The sequence below is a fragment of the Athene noctua genome, chromosome 2, assembly GCF_965140245.1.
Source record: "Athene noctua chromosome 2, bAthNoc1.hap1.1, whole genome shotgun sequence".
Lineage (NCBI taxonomy): Eukaryota > Metazoa > Chordata > Aves > Strigiformes > Strigidae > Athene > Athene noctua.
The window spans coordinates 766,302-783,746 of record NC_134038.1 but is presented as its reverse complement, the minus strand read 5'-3'; the positions used below and the strand labels follow the sequence as shown (position 1 = coordinate 783,746).

At 71.3% G+C, this 17,445-nt stretch overlaps 3 protein-coding genes across 5 annotated transcripts; 1 reads left to right on the top strand and 2 right to left on the bottom strand.

Moving 5' to 3' along the window:
* Positions 1 to 616: 616 nt before the first annotated feature.
* SPATC1 (spermatogenesis and centriole associated 1) lies at positions 617 to 3,464 on the bottom strand. Its single transcript, XM_074898282.1, has 4 exons — positions 2,413 to 3,464; positions 1,927 to 2,172; positions 1,315 to 1,454; positions 617 to 1,035 (listed from the first exon to the last, which is right to left on the bottom strand). Exons 1-4 carry the CDS (start codon positions 3,122 to 3,124, stop codon positions 712 to 714), a joined length of 1,422 nt encoding a protein of 473 aa, XP_074754383.1. The 5' UTR covers positions 3,125 to 3,464; the 3' UTR covers positions 617 to 711.
* A 383-nt stretch (positions 3,465 to 3,847) lies between these two features.
* Positions 3,848 to 9,774, bottom strand: GRINA (glutamate ionotropic receptor NMDA type subunit associated protein 1). 3 transcript variants are annotated; one of them, XM_074898287.1, is made up of 8 exons: positions 9,663 to 9,774; positions 7,916 to 8,270; positions 7,455 to 7,511; positions 7,247 to 7,359; positions 6,969 to 7,169; positions 4,736 to 4,864; positions 4,509 to 4,652; positions 3,848 to 4,296 (listed from the first exon to the last, which is right to left on the bottom strand). In XM_074898287.1, exons 2-8 carry the CDS (start codon positions 8,226 to 8,228, stop codon positions 4,147 to 4,149), a joined length of 1,107 nt encoding a protein of 368 aa, XP_074754388.1. In that variant the 5' UTR covers positions 8,229 to 8,270; positions 9,663 to 9,774; the 3' UTR covers positions 3,848 to 4,146. The 3 variants fall into 3 exon arrangements, with proteins under 3 accessions (XP_074754388.1, XP_074754387.1, XP_074754389.1); XM_074898286.1 differs by having other exon boundaries at positions 3,849 to 4,296; positions 7,916 to 8,275; positions 9,663 to 9,761; XM_074898288.1 differs by lacking the exon at positions 7,455 to 7,511 and having other exon boundaries at positions 3,856 to 4,296; positions 7,916 to 8,275; positions 9,663 to 9,761.
* Positions 9,775 to 10,233: 459 nt separating this feature from the next.
* On the top strand, positions 10,234 to 16,070 carry PARP10 (poly(ADP-ribose) polymerase family member 10). The gene is made up of 10 exons (XM_074898275.1): positions 10,234 to 10,466; positions 11,158 to 11,403; positions 11,753 to 11,977; positions 12,534 to 12,973; positions 13,551 to 13,763; positions 13,843 to 13,960; positions 14,050 to 14,937; positions 15,014 to 15,156; positions 15,253 to 15,427; positions 15,520 to 16,070. Exons 1-10 carry the CDS (start codon positions 10,304 to 10,306, stop codon positions 15,822 to 15,824), a joined length of 2,916 nt encoding a protein of 971 aa, XP_074754376.1. The 5' UTR covers positions 10,234 to 10,303; the 3' UTR covers positions 15,825 to 16,070.
* Positions 16,071 to 17,445: the final 1,375 nt, after the last annotated feature.

Sequence of the window (17,445 nt, the reverse complement as noted above, 5' to 3'; positions counted from 1 at the left end):
GCCTGTAACACTACCTGTACCTGCCTGTCCCTCTGCCTGTCCCTCTGCCTGTAACACTACCTGTACCTGCCTGTCCCTCTGCCTGTCCCACTGCCTGTACCTGCCTGCCCCTCTGCCTGTCCCTCTGCCTGTCCCTCTGCCTGTCCCGCTGCCTGTCCCTCTGCCTGTCCCTCTGCCTGCCCCTCTGCCTGTCCCACTGCCTGCCCCTCTGCCTGTCCCACTGCCTGCCCCTCTGCCTGTCCCTCTGCCTGTCCCACTGCCTGTCCCTCTGCCTGTCCCGCTGCCTGTCCCTCTGCCTGTCCCACTGCCTGCCCCTCTGCCTGTCCCTCTGCCTGTCCCGCTGCCTGTCCCTCTGCCTGTCCCGCTGCCTGCAGCCCTGCTCACCCTGCTGCGCTACTGCCTGCACCCCAGCACTGCTCCCTGCACCCTGGCGTCGCTGCCTGCACCCCGGCATCACCACCCGCACCCCACCACTGCCGCCCGTGGCAGGGCTGTCCCCGAGCGGTGACAGCGGCCCTGGGGGTGCCCCCGAGGTTCCCTCCAGAGCTGCCACCACAGACGAGGGCGACGGGGCTGGAGCAGCTTTATTGCAGCTTCATTGCACCATGCGGGGGCCGGGGCCGGTGGTGGTGCCGGTGGTGGTGCCGGTGGTGGTGCTGGTGTTGGTGGTGGTGCCGGTGGTGGTGGTGGTACTGGTGTTGGTGGTGGGGCTCAGGGCAGGAAGAGGGGCTGCCCGTCCTGCCGCGCCAGCTCCTCCAGGCACTCGAGCAGCACCAGCGCGTCGGGCAGCGCCGGCGGCGGCACCGTCTCCGTCAGCGCTTGGCGCAGGGCGGCGGGGCCGTGGCGGGCGCAGGCCTCGTGGCCCGGCAGCGCCGGCAGGACGCCGAAGGCGTTGATGAGGGACTCGGCGAAGGGCGAGTGCACCGCGGGGTTGTAGCCCAGCGCCCGCAGCCGCCCCATCAGGGCCACGTAGCGCCGGGCCGCGGCCAGGCAGCGCTGCTCGTCGAAGCTCCCCGCCGCCGCGCCCAGGGCCGTCTGCGGGCAGAGATGGCGCGGGGCGGTCACCGGCACGGCTGGGTGCCCCCCAACCCCGCTGGGTGCCCCTTGGCCCTACTGGGTGTCCCACAGCATGACTGGGTGCCCCCCAACCCCGCTGGGTGCCCTCTGTCCCTCCTGGGTGCCCCCTAGCCCCAGTGGGTGCCCCCCAGCATGACTGGGTGCCCCCTGTCCCCCCTGGGTGCCCCCCAAACCCCCTGGATGCCCCCCAACCCCGCTGGGTGCCCCCTGCCATAGCTGGGTGCCCCCCGGCCCTACCTCCATGATCTTCTGGGGGATGTTGGCGACGGTGCAGCCGTAGAAGCGGCCGCGCTCGGGGAAGACGCCGCCGAGGACGCGGCGCTCCAGCTGGAAGGCGACTTCCCCCGCCAGCTGCTCCCGCCGCGGCTGCCGGGCGGCTGCGGGGCCACCGGCACCGGGCTGAGCCCCGCGGGACCGGCAGCGCCTGGCACCCCCCAACCCCCCGTGAGCCCCGACCCCCCCCCGCACGCCCCAACCTCCCCCTGTGACCACCCAACCCACCCGTGAACCCCGACCCCCCCTGCACCCCCCAACGTCCCCCCGCACCCCCCAACCTCCCCCCGCACCCCCCAACCCCCCCGTGAGCCCCGACCCCCCCTGCACCCCCCAACCTCCCCCTGTGACCCCCAACCTCCCCCCGCACCCCCCAACCCCCCCGTGAGCCCCGACACCCCGCTGCACCCCCCAACCCCCCCGTGAGCCCCGACCCCCCCCGCACCCCCCAACCTCCCCCTGCACCCCCCAACCCCCCCGTGAGCCCCGACCCCCCCCGCACCCCCCAACCTCCCCCCGTGACCCCCAACCTCCCCCCGCACCCCCCCGTTGGGGGCTTTGCCGAGCGGCACCTACCGCTGTGCCCCCCTCCGGGGTTCGGGGGTCCCAGGGTGCCCCCCCCCGTCCCTCCCTCACCTGGGGGGTCCCGGCACAGGCGCAGCCGCTCGGGGTCGGGAGGGGCCGGTGCCCTCGAGGGGGGCCCCATGGCGGAGCTGTCGCGGGGGGGCGGCGGCGGCTCGGGGGGGCCGGGGGGGCCCGGGAGGGGGCAGGAGCAGCGCGGGGGCAGGGGCACGGGGCTGCTCTGCGCGGCGGCCGGGAGCGCTGGGGGGGGAGATGTCAGAGACCCCCGGGACCCCCAAAACGGGGGGGGTGGAAATGGGGATGGGATATCATGGGGTGGGGTGGGAAGGGGATTGGACATTATGGGATGGGGTTTTATGGGATGGGATATTATGGGGTACTATGGGATATTATAGGATGGGATGGGACAGGTGTAGGGTAGGACCCAACCCCCCCCCCCTCCCCTGAGCTGCGGGGTCCGTGTCCCCCCCCCCCCCGTACTTCTGTTCCCGGCCGTCGGGGACACGAGGCCGCTGCTGATGCCGCTGTTGCCGTCGGTGGCCCCCAGCCGGGGCGTCCCCCCGGGGCCGCGGCTCTCCCGGTCCGTCCGCTCCCCCCCCATCTCCCAGGGGGGCACCTGGAAGCTCCCGCTCTGCTCCAGGGGTGTCACCCCCCAATCCTGCCCCGCGGGGCCACCCGGGGGCCCCCCCGGGCTGGGGAAGGCGAAGCGGCCGCCGTGGTGTGGCACGGGGAGGATGGGGGGTGCCGAGCCGGTGGCCACCTCGGGCTGGTGGCCCAGGCGGTGCCGGTGGTCCCGCAGCCGCCCCACGGCTCGCGCCAGCTCCTCGTTCTCGGCCAAGAGCGCCTGGATCTCGCGGCGCAGCTGGTCGTAGCAGGCGAAAACCGAGAGCCCCGCGCGGGGCAGCGGCCAGTGGTGGCCACCAGCCATCGGCTCCATGGCTCCGAAGTCTCGCAGGGGCCAGTGGTGGCCACCAGCCATCGGCTCCGTGGCACCGAAGTCTCGCAGGGGCCAGTGGTGGCCACCAGCCATCGGCTCCGTGGCACCGAAGTCTCGCAGGGGCCAGTGGTGGCCACCAGCCATCGGCTCCGTGGCACCGAAGTCTCGCAGGGGCCAGTGGTGGCCACCAGCCATCGGCTCCATGGCACCGAAGTCTCGCAGCGGCCAGTGGTGGCCACCAGCCATCGGCTCCATGGCGCCGCTGGCACTGAAGGCTCCGGGATCACTGGGGGGGACACGGGCCACTGAGCGGTTGCCAGGGGTGGGCTGGTTCCGGGGGATGTCACAGAGGGACACACCCCCCCCCGTCACCACGACAACAGGCACCAGGGTGAGGGGAAGGGGCTGCACCCCCTTTCCTGATGGATTTGGGGTGACCCCCCCAGCCCCTTGTGCCCGCAGAGACCCTCAGCAGCTCCATCTGCTCCCCCAGCTCGCTGCCAGCCCCCCCGGTAGCCCGAGCCCCCCCGGCAGCCCCGTGGCCAGGCGGTAGCCCCCAGGATACAGAACCCCGGCCCTCCGGCATGGCAGCCCCACAGCTGCGGGGGGGGGGCCAGGGCCACCAACAGCCCCCCCCCCGGGCCACAGCGGGGGCAACCTCAGGCCCAGGGGTGGCTACTGGCCGCGGGAAGGCGAGCGGGAGGCGTCGGGGATGAACTAGATGGAGGTTTATTAACAGCGGGAGCCACAGGACGGGGCGAGAACTCGCGTGGAAAGGGGGGGGGGGGGCTGGGAGCCCCCCCGCTGCCCGGGCAGGGACGGGCAGGGACGGCAGCTCAGGCCCTGGGCCGCCCCAGCAGCGAGCGGAGCCCAGCGCGGGGACCCCCCCTGCCCTCAGCCCTGCCTGCATCCGAGGGGGGGGTGCGGGACGGAGGGGGCGAGTTCCAGCGGGGGGGGGGGGCGGGGGGGAGAAAGTGCTTCCAGTCCGGTACGAGGCAGGGAGGGGGGAGGCTGAATTCACAACGGGCTTCGGGCAGGGGGCTGCTGGGGGGGCGCTGCCGGGACCCTCCTGCTGCGGGCACCCCCCCTAGGGCTGGTGAGCCCCCCCGCCACAACCAGGGGTCAAAGAAACGGGGAAAAGGGACGGGGGGGGTGGGGGGGTGGATCCACCAAACAAAACCGTCTACGGGGATCGGGAAGGGCGGGGGGGGGGCACAAACTGGGGCGTGTGCCGGGGGTGGGGGGGCCGCGGCAGTGGTTTTAAGTGGGGGGGGCCGCTACTCCTTGGCCCTGCCGATGATGGCCAGGATGTAGAGGAAGATGTTGATGATGTCGGTGTAGAGGTTGAGGGCGGCGAAGATGTACTCCTCGGGGCTGAGCGCCAGCTGCTTGTTGCCCAGGATCATCTGCGTGTCCACCGCCAGGAACTGGGGAGGGGGGGGACACACAGGTCATGGGGGGGGGGCACTGGGCCGTGGGGGGGGCCCAGCAGCACCCCAACCCCCAGAAATCCACCGCCCGCCGTCGCCGCGACGGGGTCTGGAGCTGCGGGGGGACGCGGCAGCGGGTTCACCCCCACACACACCTCAAAGAACCCCAGTGAGGGGCTGGGGGGGGTCAGGGCCCCCCCGGGACTTACGCAGGTGAAGAGCAGGGCCCCCAGGGAGGCGTAGACGATGTCCATGATGCGGTTGCGGATGAAGATGCAGAGGATGGAGAAGACGACGAGGACGACGAGGCAGACGACGAGGACGCCGCGGCAGGAGGTGAAGTCGTACTTGGTCTGCGGGGGGTCAGTGTGGGGGGGTGAGATCGGGGGATGGTGTACACCCAATTCGGAGCCCCCCCGCCCACCCCGGCGCTGACCTGGAGGGAGAAGATGACGACGGTGAAGCAGACGACGACGGTGATGCCCACGGCCATGATGACGGCGTCGGTGTTGTAGAAGCTGGCGATCATCCCCACCATGTAGGAGAGGCTGACGGTCAGGATGGACTGGGGGGGGCAGAGGCACCACCTCAGGCCACGGGGCTCACGCCACCGGCCCGGGCCAGGGCAGAGCCCCGGGGAAACCCGGGGGGGTCTGAGGAGAAGCGGGCGCTGGGCGCGGGTACAGGGGTGACCCACCCAGCGAGGCCGGGCTGAGCCCCGGGCCGGGGCTGCCGGGGAGGGAACCAGCCTGCGACACCCTTCTAGGGATTGCTGATCGCAGGAGTAATTAATAAACAGTGTCACGGGTTTAATTAACAGGACAGAGTTGCTCCAAGAACAGCACTGAGAGTTCAGTAGGGAACGAGCTTTTAGGAAACTCTTTGAGAATATTATTAATAGCAGGAATAAATAATAAATATTGGTTTGTAAGTTGAATAGGATACGGTTGCTCTAGAAACAGCACTGAGAGTTCAACAAGGAACAAGCTCTGAGAAAACTCTTCTTTTTATTACTAACAGCAGGAATAACTAATATTGTTTTGTAAGTTTACTGGGATGCGGGTGTTCTAGGGACAGCACTGAGAGTTCAGCAAGGAACAAGCCTTTAGGAAACTTTCACTCAGGATATCACTGACAGCAGGAATAATTAAAGAGATATTGGTTTATAGGCTTAATTAACGGGATACAGGTGCTGTGAGAACAGCACTGAGAGTTCAACAGGGAACGAGCTTTGAGGAAACTCTCTGAGAATATTATTGATAGCAGGATTAATAAATATTGGCGTCTAGATTTAATGAATAAAGCACAGCTGCTCTAGAAACAGCACAGAGCTCAACAAGGAACAAGCTTTGAAAAACTTGTTCTTTTAGGATATTACTGATAGCAGGAATGATTAATAAATATTGTTTTGTAAGTGTAATAGGATACGGGTGTTGGAGGGACAGCACTAGAGTTCAACCAGGAACAAGTTTCTCGGAAGCTCGTTTAGAATATTACCAATAGCAGGAACAATTCACAGCTGCCGTTGGATGGACGCACCGAATCCCGGGTGGCGCAGAGCAGCACTGACAGGCCGGTGCCGCGGCTGCTCGTCGCCCCCCCGCGCCCCCAGGGCTGAGCCCAGCCCCTCGGCGACCAACAGCTCCCTCGGGGGTTCGGGGTCAGACGCCCCAGGGGTGAGAAAGGCGAGGGGCGGCCCCGGGCAGGGCAGGATCGTGTCAGATGGAACATTCCAGCGGGTTTGGGACCCCGAGGGTGAAGGTGAGGAAGGTTGTGTCGGGGAGGGGGGGGGACACACACACCGTGTGCCCCAGGAGAGCCCCGGGGAGCCGCGGCCCCGGGCGGGGACGGAGCGAGGGGCCGGGCTGGGGCCGGGCAGTTAACGGAGAGCCGAGAGCCCCCGGGCAACACCAGAGACTTTCTGCGTGGCACGTCGTTGTGTCCAGCCCCGGGGAGAGAACAGACGGGTCGAAAATATCCCCCCGCTGCTGCCAGCCCGGCCCCTCGCCGCGGCGTCGGCCCCTCCGAGCGCTAATGAGCCCGGCGGGGGGAAACTCCTTGCCACGCTAATTTAGCACGGAGTCATTAGCGAAATACCCAAGCTCCTCAACGGAGGATGGAGCTTAAACATCACAACCCGCGTTTATCCCGAGGATATTCCTCTCTTTCTGCGTGTGGGCAGGGTCACGGAGTCTGGCGGGGAGTCGTCCGGCCGCGTGACCCCGCGTGCGATCTTGCTCAAAAATCAATTCCACCCGCAGGGAAACTCCCTCGGCCCCTGCCCCGCCGCGGGGGGGCTAACGGGGGCAAACCCAGGTATTTCACCCAAACCGGAGCTGTCAGCTCCCCAGCCCGGCTGGTTTGGGTCCGAAGGCGTCTGCAGCGATCGCGGCGCAGGGTTCCCTCTGCAAACCCTCGCTGGGGACGGGGGAAAACGGGGCCGTTTCCGCGATAATTGTTATTTTCTCTCTCTCCTAACAACAATTTAGCACGTTATCCCGCGTTTTCCTATTCCAGTGCCTCACTCTGTCTTTCCTCACCACACATCTCGCGCTCCATGACGTTATTCAGCGTTTTGCCAACCGAGTTTACCGTCCTTCAGCAGTTTTCACACCGGCCGGGCCCCCCCAGCCCCTCCGTGTGTGTGTGTGTGTGTCCCCCCAGCTCACCAGAGCCACCAAATTCCAGGGGTGTTTGCGTCGGAAGTCGCCGCAGCAGCTGAGGACGATGAGGGAGATGAAGAAGACGGCGTAGGACACGTAGTAGGTCCAGACGTTGCGCTGGACGAAGCCCTTGACGCCCTTGACGAAGGTGAAGACGGCCACGAAGGCGAAGGTGACGCTCAGCTGCAGGGTGAGCACCAGGAAGACCTGCGGGGGGGGGTGGGTGTGTGTGAAAGGTCACGGTGGGGCCCCCCCAACCCCCCCGGTGGCCCCCCCAGCCCCACCTTGCGGATGAAGGCCTGGCGGACGCTCTTGTCGTCCCAGTGCGCCGTGGGGAAGTCCTGGTTGTCATAGTAGGAGGGGGGCCCGTCCTCGTGGTAGGTGCTGTGCAGGGGGGCTGCGGGGAGAACAATGGGGGAAGCCCCCCCCCACAAGGGTGATGCGGGGGGGCGGCGGGGGGGGGTCGCTGCCTGCGCCGGGGCGGCTGCTCACCCACTCGGATGACCACGAGGCCCCGTCTCCACGGCCCGGGGAGGGACCAGGCTCCCGCTGGCAGCGGCGAGGGAAGAGAAGAAATTGGGGGGGGGGGAGCGGAGCCCCCCCAGGGGCAGCAGAGCTCCATGCACCCCCCCCCAACCCCAAACCCAGGCTGGGCTATGGCATTCCACACCCGCTGCCCCCCCCTCCCCAACAACCAGCACCCTCCTCTGTGCAGAGGTACCCCAGGGGTGCCCCCCCCTCCCCGCTGCCCCCCGCCCGGGGGTTGAGCTCCCATATGGGGGCTCCCCAGGCAGGACCCCCCCACCCTGGGGGTCCCCACAGCCCCGCTCAGGCACCCTGAGATGCGTTAGCAGCCAAACACCCCCCCCAACACCAAGACGGGGCCCCCCCCTCACCAAGAGCACCCGCCGCAGTGGGGGCCCCCTCCCGGCCCCCCCCCCCATTTTACTCACAGTCTTGGTCTCCGGGGACCATGGGCTGGGGCTGGGCGTAGGGCGGCTGCGCGTAGGGGCCCTGGGGGTACGGCCCCGGGGGGGGGTACGGCCCGGGAGGGTACGGCCCCGGGGGGGGGTACGGTCCCGGGGGGGGGTACGCCCCCGGCCCCTGGGGGAAGCCCGGCGGGTTGTAGGGTGCCGGGGCGAATTGGGGCTGGGGGGGGTAGGGCGCGGGGGGGTACGGGGGCTGCGCGTAGGCTGGGGGGGCCGTCGGCTGCTGCCCCGGGAACCCCCCGTCGCCCGTCACCAGGAAACTCTTCTCGTGGGACATGGCGTGGGTGCCCCCCCGCCCGGCCGGGGCTGCCTCCCGCCTCTGCGCTGCGGGGAGGAAAAAGAGGGGGGGTCAGAGCAGCGGGCAGCACTCCCACGAGTCAGAACCCCCCCCAGCACCCACAGACCCGCTCCCCCACACCCAGGCAGTCCGGGGGGGGCCCCCCCAGTGCATCCCCCAAAGAAGAGGGTCCCCATCCCAGCTACCCCCCTGAAATGGGGGTGCCCCCCCCAGCGCAGCCCCCGTTGATGGGGGTCCCCGCCCCAGGTGTTATGTCAGGGTGGGGGGGTGCCCCCCCCCGGTGGATCCCGCAAAGTGCGGGGGGGTGTTCCCAATCCCGGGCACTACCCCGCAATATGGGGGTGCCCCCCCCCCAGTGCATCCCCCAAAGCGGGGTCCCCATCCCGGCTATCACCCCGCAACGTGGGGGTGTCCCCCCGCTGTGGCCCCCAAAGGGGGGGTCCCCATCCCGTCACTCCCCCACAACACGGGGGTTCCCCCCCCGCAGCGGGGGTCCCGCCCCGCCGGTCCCTCACAAGATGGCGGCCCGGCGGCAGGGCCGTTGCCATGGCGACCCCCCCTCACCCCTCCCGCCATGGCTGCCCCGGCCCGGGCCCTGCGGCGGGGGGGGGGGCACCGGCCCACAGCGGCCTCCAGCCGCACCCGGCACCGGCACCTCCGCCGTTTCCCCGGGGGGGGGCCCGGGGGGGCCGCAATGGCGGCGCCGGCTGCGGTCCCGCCCCGGTGCCGGTGCCGGGGGGAGGCGGCGCTGCCGGTGCCGCAGCCGGTGTCACCGGGGACGGGCGCGGGAGGGAGACCCCGGCCCGGCGCCGTGATGGCGCGGGGCGGGGGGGCTTCGGCCTTGCGGCACCCCGCGGCCCGTAAGGGGCCACCAGCGAGACGCCCCCCCCCCCGCCATAGGGGACGCCGGGGTGGTACCGGGGGGGGCCCCCCTGCACGGGGCGGGGGGTACGGGGGGTCACGGGGTGCGCAGCTGCACGCAGCGGGGGGGTGCGGGCGCTTACCGTGTCGTGTGTGTGTGCCCCCCCGTCCCCGTGACCCCCCCCCGCCGCCGGTTTTTCCCGGGAGCCCCGATAAGCGGCTTTGCCCCCAGCGCGGCCTATTTACGGCCTAATCCGCCTCAACGGCGGGGGGGGGTTTGGGAAGATGGAGGGAAGTAGGGGGGGGCAGGTTTTGGGGTGCGGGCAGGGCCCCCCCCGTGCTGACAGCAGCGGGGTCCCGGGGGGGGGGACGGCATCGTCCTCTCCGCCCCCCCCCCCCGCAGCGGAATGCGGCAGCGCGGAGCGGGGAGCTGCGGGGGGGCAACCGCGCGCGGGGGCGGCGCTGGGGGGTCTGCCACCCCCCCCCCCCCCCGCCCGGTCACACCGTAACCCCCCGCCCCGGGGGAACGACCCCCCCCCGACCCCCGCTCACCGGGCCGGGCCGTGCGGCAGCGCTGGGTCCGCTCCGCGGCGCTGGGGGCGGGGCCTCGGCGGGGGGCGGAGCTTTCAGCTAAGGGGCCGGACTGACGGCCTCGCTCCGCCCCTTATTGGGCAGAGCCTGAGGGAGGGGCGGGGCCTCTTTCTTCCGCCTCGTCGGGGCGGGGCTTTTCCCGGATGAGGGGCGTGGTCTGTCGGTTGAGGAGTGGTCTGGCGAGCGGGGCGTGGCCTGAAGGGAGGGGCGGGGCGGGGCCCGCTCAGTTCCGGGAGGGGCGTGGCCTGCTGTCAGGGGCGGCGCCGAGCGGACCCGCTCAGTTCCGGGAGGGGCGTGGCCTGATGGCAGGGGCGGGGCCGAGCGGACCCGCTCAGTTCCGGGAGGGGCGTGGCCTCGCGGCACAGCGCCCCCCCGTGGCGGCGGCCTGTCCCTGCCGCCCCCCGTTCCCCCGTTCCCCCCCCGGTTCCCCCCCCGCCCCGTTTCCCCGTCACACGCGGGGCCGCCCCGAGTCCCACCCCCCCCCCGTCCCGCCCCCCCGGGGCCGTTTCGGTTTCGTTTTCCCGCCGGGGCGGAGCCGAGGCGCGGGGGGAGCCCGGTGCCGCGGGGGGGGGCACACACCCGCGCGCCCCCCCAGGGCGCAGATGGCGGAGCGGGGGGTGCTGGAGGTGCGGGGGGTCCCCCCCGGCGCGGAGGAGGAGCTCGTGGTTCTCTACTTCGAGAGCCGGCGGCGCTCGGGGGGGGGCCCGGTGCGGAGCTGCCGGCGCCTGGGCCCCCTCCTCTTCCTCACCTTCGAGAGCCCCCGCGGTGAGCGCGGGCCGCCGGGATGGGCGGGGGGGCGGCCCGAACTGGGGGCGCTGGGGCGGGGTGTGGGGGTTCCCAGTCCCAACTGGGAGCGCTGGGGTGAGGGCGAGGGGTGGGCGGTTTTAACTGGGAGCGCTGGGGCGGGATGTAGGGGTTCCCAGTCCCAACTGGGAGCACTGGGATGGGATGTGGGGGTTCCCAGTCCCAACTGGGAGCGCTGGGGTGAGGGCGAGGGGTGGGCGGTTTTAACTGGGAGCGCTGGGGCGGGATGTAGGGGTTCCCAGTCCCAACTGGGAGCACTGGGATGGGATGTGGAGGTTCCCAGTCCCAACTGGGAGCGCTGGGGTGAGGGCGAGGGGTGGGCGGTTTTAACTGGGAGCACTGGGGTGGGATGTGGGGGTTCCCAGTCCCAACTGGGAGCACTGGGATGGGATGTGGGGGTTCCCAGTCCCAACTGGGAGCGCTGGGGTGAGGGCGAGGGGTGGGCGGTTTTAACTGGGAGCACTGGGGCGGGGTGTGGGGGTTCCCAGTACCAACTGGGAGCACTGGGATGAGGGCAGGGGGAGGCCAGTACCAACTGGGAGCACTGGAATGAGGTGGAGGGGGTTCCTGGTCCTAACTGGGAGCACTGGGGTGGGGTACGGGGGCACCCCCAGCCCCCCCCCGGTGACACCCATGTTGTTCCCCCCCCCAGATGCCCAGAACGTCCTGGCCCGCAGCAGCCACCGACTGGGGGGGGCCGATCTGGGGGTGCGCCCCGCGCCCCCCTGGGACCCCACCCACCTGCTGTTGGGGGGGGTCGCCCCGGGGACCCCCCCGGAGGTGCTGGAGCCGCAGGCGGAGGCGCTGCTGGGTCGCCCCCGCGGGTCCTTCGAGCTGTGCCCAGCCCCCGCGCCCGGGTGGGGGCTGCTGCGCCTGCGGGACCCCATCACCCCCCCCGGTGGGTACGGCGGGGTGTCCCCAACCCCCCCCGGTGTCCCCAACCCCCCCCGGTGTCCCCACACACCCCCCGGTGTCCCCAACCCCCCTCCCTGTGTGTCCCCAAACCCATGGGTGTCCCCACACCCCCCCCTCAGTGTCCCCAAACCCCTCCGGGTGTCCCCAAACCCCCCCTCCCCGGGTGTCCCCAAACCCCCCTGGTGTCCCTAAACCCCCCGGGTGTCCCCACCCCCCCCCTCATTGTCCCCAAACCCCCTCCCCAGTGTCCCCAACCCCCCCGCTGGGTGTCCGCAAACCCCCCCCGGTTGTTCCTAAACCCCCCCGGTGTCACCGGCGGCCTCGTCCCGCAGAGCTGGAGGCGGCGGAGGGTCGAGCGAAGCGGGGGGGCCCGGGGGGGCCGGTGCTGCTGCCGGTGCCGGGGACCCCCAGCGTGGTGGTGCGGGGGGGGGCGGCGCTGAGCCCCGACCTCCTGGAGCTTTACTTCGAGAACCGGCGCAGCGGCGGCGGCAGCGTGAGGGGGGTGCGGGTGCTGCCGGGGGGGGCGGCGGCTGTCGTCACCTTCCAGGAGGTGGAAGGTGAGCGGGGGGGGGAATGGGGAAAAATGGGGAGAAAAAGGGGAAAAGTGTGGGGGGGGGGATAAGGGGGGGAAATAGGGCGAAATGGAGGGGAAATGGGGGGAAAAAGGGGAGAAATGGGGGAAGATGGGGAAAAAATGGGGGGGAAAATGGGGGGGGAAGGGGAAAATTGTAGGGAAATGGGGGAAAAAGGGGAGAAATGGGGGGAAGATGGGGAAAAAATAGGGGGAAAAGGGAGAAAATGGGGGGGAAACGGGGAAAATTAGGGGGAAATGGGAAAAAATGGGGTGAAAAGGAGAAACATAGGGGAAAAAATGGAAAAATGAGGAAAATGGAGAAAAACGGGGGGGAAACGGCAAAATGGGGAAATTGAAAAATGAGGAAAATGGCGAAAAATTGGGGAAAAAAAGGAGAAAAAACGGGGGAAACCGGGGAGATAATGGGGGAAAAAAGGGGGAAAAATGAAGAAAAAGTGGGGGCCCCCTCCCCGAACTCTCGGGGCGGCTGCCCGGGGGGGCCGCGCTGCCCCCGCTGCCCGCCCGCCGTCCCCCCGCAGCGGCCCGGCGGGTGCTGCAGAGGCCGCACCGGGTGCAGGACGTGGCGCTGGCCCTGGCCCCCCACTGCCCCTTCCTGGAGGCGCTGGGGGGGGACGCGGCCCCCACGGCCAGCGAGAGCCCCCCGACGGCCACCGCGGCCCTGCCAGCCCCGGCACCGGCCAGCCCGGGCGTGGCGACGGGGCCGGGGGAGCCGCCGGCTGCTGCCCCCACGGGCGACGAGGACGAGGACGAGGACGAGGATGAGGACGAGGACGAGGAGGCGGCCGGGCACGGGCAGCACCCGGAGGCGGCCCCGGCGTGGTCGGTGCAGGACGAGGCGCTGGTGCCGGCGGAGCCGGGAGCGCTGCGGTTCCTGCAGCGGCACTACGGGGACCTGGTGGGCAGCATCCCCGAGGTCACCCTGCAGGTGCTGCACGGCCGGGACGTCACCGGCGTGCGGGTGAGCGCGGGCAGGGCTGCGGGCAGGGCTGTGTTGCTCGGGGTGAGGCCGCCCCTGGCTGAGGGGGTTCAGTTCTGGGCCCCTCACCCCAAAAAGGCCATTGAATGACTCGAGCGTGGCCAGAGAAGGGCAACGGAGCTGGGGCAGGGTCTGGAGCACAGGTCTGCTGGGGAGCGGCTGGGGGCACTGGGGGGGTTCAGTCTGGAGCAGAGGAGGCTGAGGGGAGACCTCCTGGCCCTCTGCAACTCCCTGCCAGGAGGGGGCAGAGAGGGGGGATGAGTCTCTGGAGCCAAGGCCCCAGCGCCAGGCCCCGAGGGAATGGCCTCAAGCTGCCCAGGGCAGGGTCAGGCTGGCTCTGAGGAAGGATTTCTGTGCAGAAGGGGCTGTTGGGCGTTGGAATGGGCTGCCCAGGGCAGGGGGGAGTCCCCGGGATCCCTGGGGGGGTTGAAGAGTCGGGCTGAGCCAGCGCTGAGGGATCTGGGGGAGTTGGGAAGGGTCAGGGGGAGGCTCAGGGTTGGGCTGGAGGAGCCTGGAGGGTTTTCCCAAGCAGGACGGTGCCTGACCCCCCGTCCCGCAGGTGAGCGGGGAGACGGGCCGGTGCGGGGCCGCAGCCGAGTTCCTGCGGAGCCTCCTGGGCGCGGCCCGGCCGCACGCCGTGACCCTGCGCTTCCCCGGCATCGCCCGGTTCCTGCGGGACGAGGACGGGCAGAGCCTGGTGCAGCAGCTGGAGAGTCGCTTCCAGTGCGTCATCGACCTGGACGGCGTCACCTGGAGCCCCCCGGACCCCCAGGTACCCGCCGGCCCCGCGGAGGGCGGCAGCACCGGGGCCGTCGTGCCGGTCTCTGCCACGGGGTCCCTCTGTCCCGCAGCCGGAGCTGGCGGAGCTGCTGCCCCCGAGCTGCCGCCGCGACCCTCCGCCCGCAGCACCGCGCTCCCGGCACCCAGACCCGCTTGGTGACAACGGCAACGGCCTCCGCTCCAACATCGGTGAGGGGCGGCACGGGGTGGGGGGGCCGCTCCGGCGCCGGTTCCCCCCGGCCCTGGTGCCGTGGTTGACGCCTCGGTCCCGCCCGCAGAGGAGATCAAGGAGCTGTTGGCCACGCTGCGCGTCGATGGGGCCCCCACGGTACAGCCCGGAGACATCCCGGGTGTGGAGCAGGACCCCGAGGCCGAGTCCCCCGCCGCGGCGGCTGGGGAGGGCACAGGGGGGCCGCCAGCGAGCAGGCGGGGGGCCGAGGAGGAGGAGGAGGAGGCGCAGATGTTGCTGGCGATCCAGCGCTCCATGGACAACACACGGCGTGAGGAAGAGGAGCTGGAGCGTGCCACCGCGCTCTCCCTCCGCTCCTACCGCCGGGAGGAGGAGGAGGAGGAGGAAGATGCCGGGCTCCTGGCCGCGCTGGAGGCCTCCCTGGAGGAGGCTCTGCCGGCGGCGGACGCGGCGCGGGTGACCATCTTCTCCTCCTGCGAGGAGACGGCGGCGGCGGCGCAGCGGGAGCTGGAGCGGGCGCTGGAGGAGCGGCTGCGGGCGCAGGAGGTGGCAAGCGAGCGGCTGCGGGCGCTGCCGGGCTCCTGCCGCCGGTGCCTGAGCGTCCTGCAGCGCCGGCACGCCGTGCGGCTCAGCCTGGCCGGTGGCACCGCCACGCTGCGCGGGTTCGCCGGGTACCCGGCCGCCGCCGCCCGCGACCTCGAGCTCCTGCTGCGGCGTCTGCCGGCGCCGGAGCCGCCGCCGGGCGCGTGCTGGGTGCGCTGGGACCCCTCCGGCACCGCCGTCCCCTACCCCGCCGGGGCCGCGGCGCTGCTGGAGGGGGCCTGGCTGCGCCAGGAGCGGCGCCTGGAGCTGCTGCTGGACGGGCGGCCCCTCACCGTGGATTTGGTGCGGATGGAGGAGCGGGAGGGCGGCGGCGCCCGCGCCGTGGCCGTGTCCCGCAGCTGCCCGCCCGCGGAGAGCGCCCGCTGCCTGCTCGGTGCGTGCCGGCGCCGCGGGGACCGACCCTGCCCTGCCGTGCCACGACGGCGCTCACCGGGGCTCCTGTCCGGCAGGGCCCGAGGCGCCGGGGCTGGAGGAGGAGGAGGAGGAGGTGAGGCTGATGCCGCTGGCCGAGGGCTCGGAGGAATTCCGCGACACCACCCGCCACTTCTACGAGACGCTGGGGCAGCTGCGCGGCCAAATCGGCGTCGTCAAGGTGGGTCCCGGCGGCGCCGGCGGCCTCGCCCGGGGTGTCCCCGCGGCGGCAGAGCCCTGGCCGGTGCCGGGGTGTGAGTGACCCCCCCGGTCGCAGGTGGAGAGGCTGATCCACCCGCTGCTCTACCGCCGGTACCAGCTGCGCAAGGGCGGCATGGAGGCGGCGCGCGCCGGCGCCGCGGGGGAGCGCGTCCTCTTCCACGGCGCCACCGAGGCCTCCAGCCGCCAGATCTGCCTGCACGGCTTCAACCGCAGCTTCTGCGGCGAGAACGGTGAGCGCCGGCGGCGGGGGGGGGGCTCAGCGGGGCCCCGGGGGCTGCGGGGCCCCCCCTCAACCCTTGTGCCCCCCCCCTGCCCTCACCAGACACGCTCTACGGGCTCGGCGTGTACTTCGCGGCGCAGGCGGCCGTCGCGGTGCAGGAGCGGCACTCGCCGCGTGGCCCCCACGGCAACAAGTTCGTTTTTGTGGCCAAAGTGCTGGCCGGGGAGTACGCGGCGGGGGGGCGGGGGCTGCGGGCCCCCCCGCTGCGAGAAAAGGCCGGGCCCCCCCTGCGCTACGACAGCGTGGTGGATGACCCCCAGCGCCCCGGGATCTTCGTCATCTTCAGCGACAGCCAGGCCTACCCCCAGTACCTCATCACCTGCCGCTGGCACGGGGACCCCCCCTGAGCCCCCCCCCGGCCCCCCCACCTCCTGCTGCACCGATGGGGGGGACACTCACGGCCCCCCAACCCTGCCCTTGAGGGGCTTTGGGGTCTGGGGGGGTCCCCATCTTGCCCCAGGAGGGCTCAGAAGGGGGGGTGTCCCTGTGGCAGGGGGGGTCCCTGCGTGGGGGGGTCCCCACCCAGGAGAAACTCCTCAACCCCCCCTCCAGCCCTGGGGGTGCAGGAGGACTCGGGGGTCACTGGTACAATAAAAGCGAAATGGAAGAGAATTGGAGCTTTGCCCTGGGTTGGGGGGGGGGGGCTGCGGTTTGGGGGTCCCTGAGCTGCCCCCCCCGGCTCTGGGTGGGCCGGCAGCCACGTGGGGCTGCGAGTGGGACCCCCCCGCTGCGGCCGTGCTGGTCCCTGGGGCACAAACCCCCCCGGGTTTGGAGGGGGGGGTCAGGACGGGGGGGGCTGGGGCTGGGGCCGTTCCCACGGCGCCGGGGCGGGGGGATGGAGCCGGGGGGGGTCGGGGGGGGTCGGGGGGGGTCTGCCCCCGCCGGGGCGTCGCCGGGGCTGTGGTTGGGCACCGCCAGAACGCTCCGGAGCTGCCTGTCTGCCTGTCCTTAACCCTGCCCGTGCTGCCTGCGCCCTGCCTGCACCCTGCCTGCGCCAGATCCTGCCTGCGCCAGATCCTGCCTGCTACCTGCCTGCACCAGATCCTGCCTGTGCCCTGCCTGCTACCTGCCTGCGCCAGATCCTGCCTGTGCCCTGCCTGCGCCAGATCCTGCCTGTGCCCTGCCTGCGCCCTGCCTGCCCCCTGCCTGTGCCAGATCCTGCCTGCCCCCTGCCTGCATCAGATCCTGCCTGCGCCAGATCCTGCCTGTGCCCTGCCTGTGTCAGATCCTGCCTGCACCAGATCCTGCCTGCTCCCTGCCTGCGCCGGATCCTGCCTGTGCCCTGCCTGCCCCCTGCCTGCGCCAGATCCTGCCTGCACCAGATCCTGCCTGCCCCCTGCCTGCACCAGATCCTGCCTGCCCCCTGCCTGCGCCAGATCCTGCCTGCTCCCTGCGTGCACCCTGCCTGTGCCCTGCCTGCGCCAGATCCTGCCTGCACCAGATCCTGCCTGCTACCTGCCTGTACCCTGCCTGTGCCCTACCTGCGCCAGATCCTGCCTGCCCCCTGCCTGCAACCTGCTTGCCTGCCCCCTGTGCAGCTCCCTGCCTGTGCTGCACTGCCTGCCTGCGCCCTGCCTGCCCCACACCCTGCCTGCACCCTGCTGGTGCTGCGCCCTGCCCGCAGCGCTGCTGCCCACACTGCCCCCCCCGCCGCCGGCAGGTCCCTGCGGGGGTACAGGGGGCTCCTCTGCCCCCCCCGCCCCCCAACGCCTCGCCTGAGCTGGGCGGGAGGGGGGGCGCAGCGGGCAGGCCCCCCCTGCCTGCGCTGCCGGGGGCAGGCAGGGAGCCCCGCCACGGGCAGGGCTGGCCAGGCCGAAGCTTGGCAGGGACCCTCGAAGCGGGGGGTGGCACATGGGGGGACCCCCCCGGCAGGGGCAGGCGGGGACCCCCCCTTCCCCCGAGAGGGTTAAATCCTTGCAGGCAGCTGCCCGCTGCTGCCTGGCCCCGGCCCAGGGTGGGAGCCGCAGG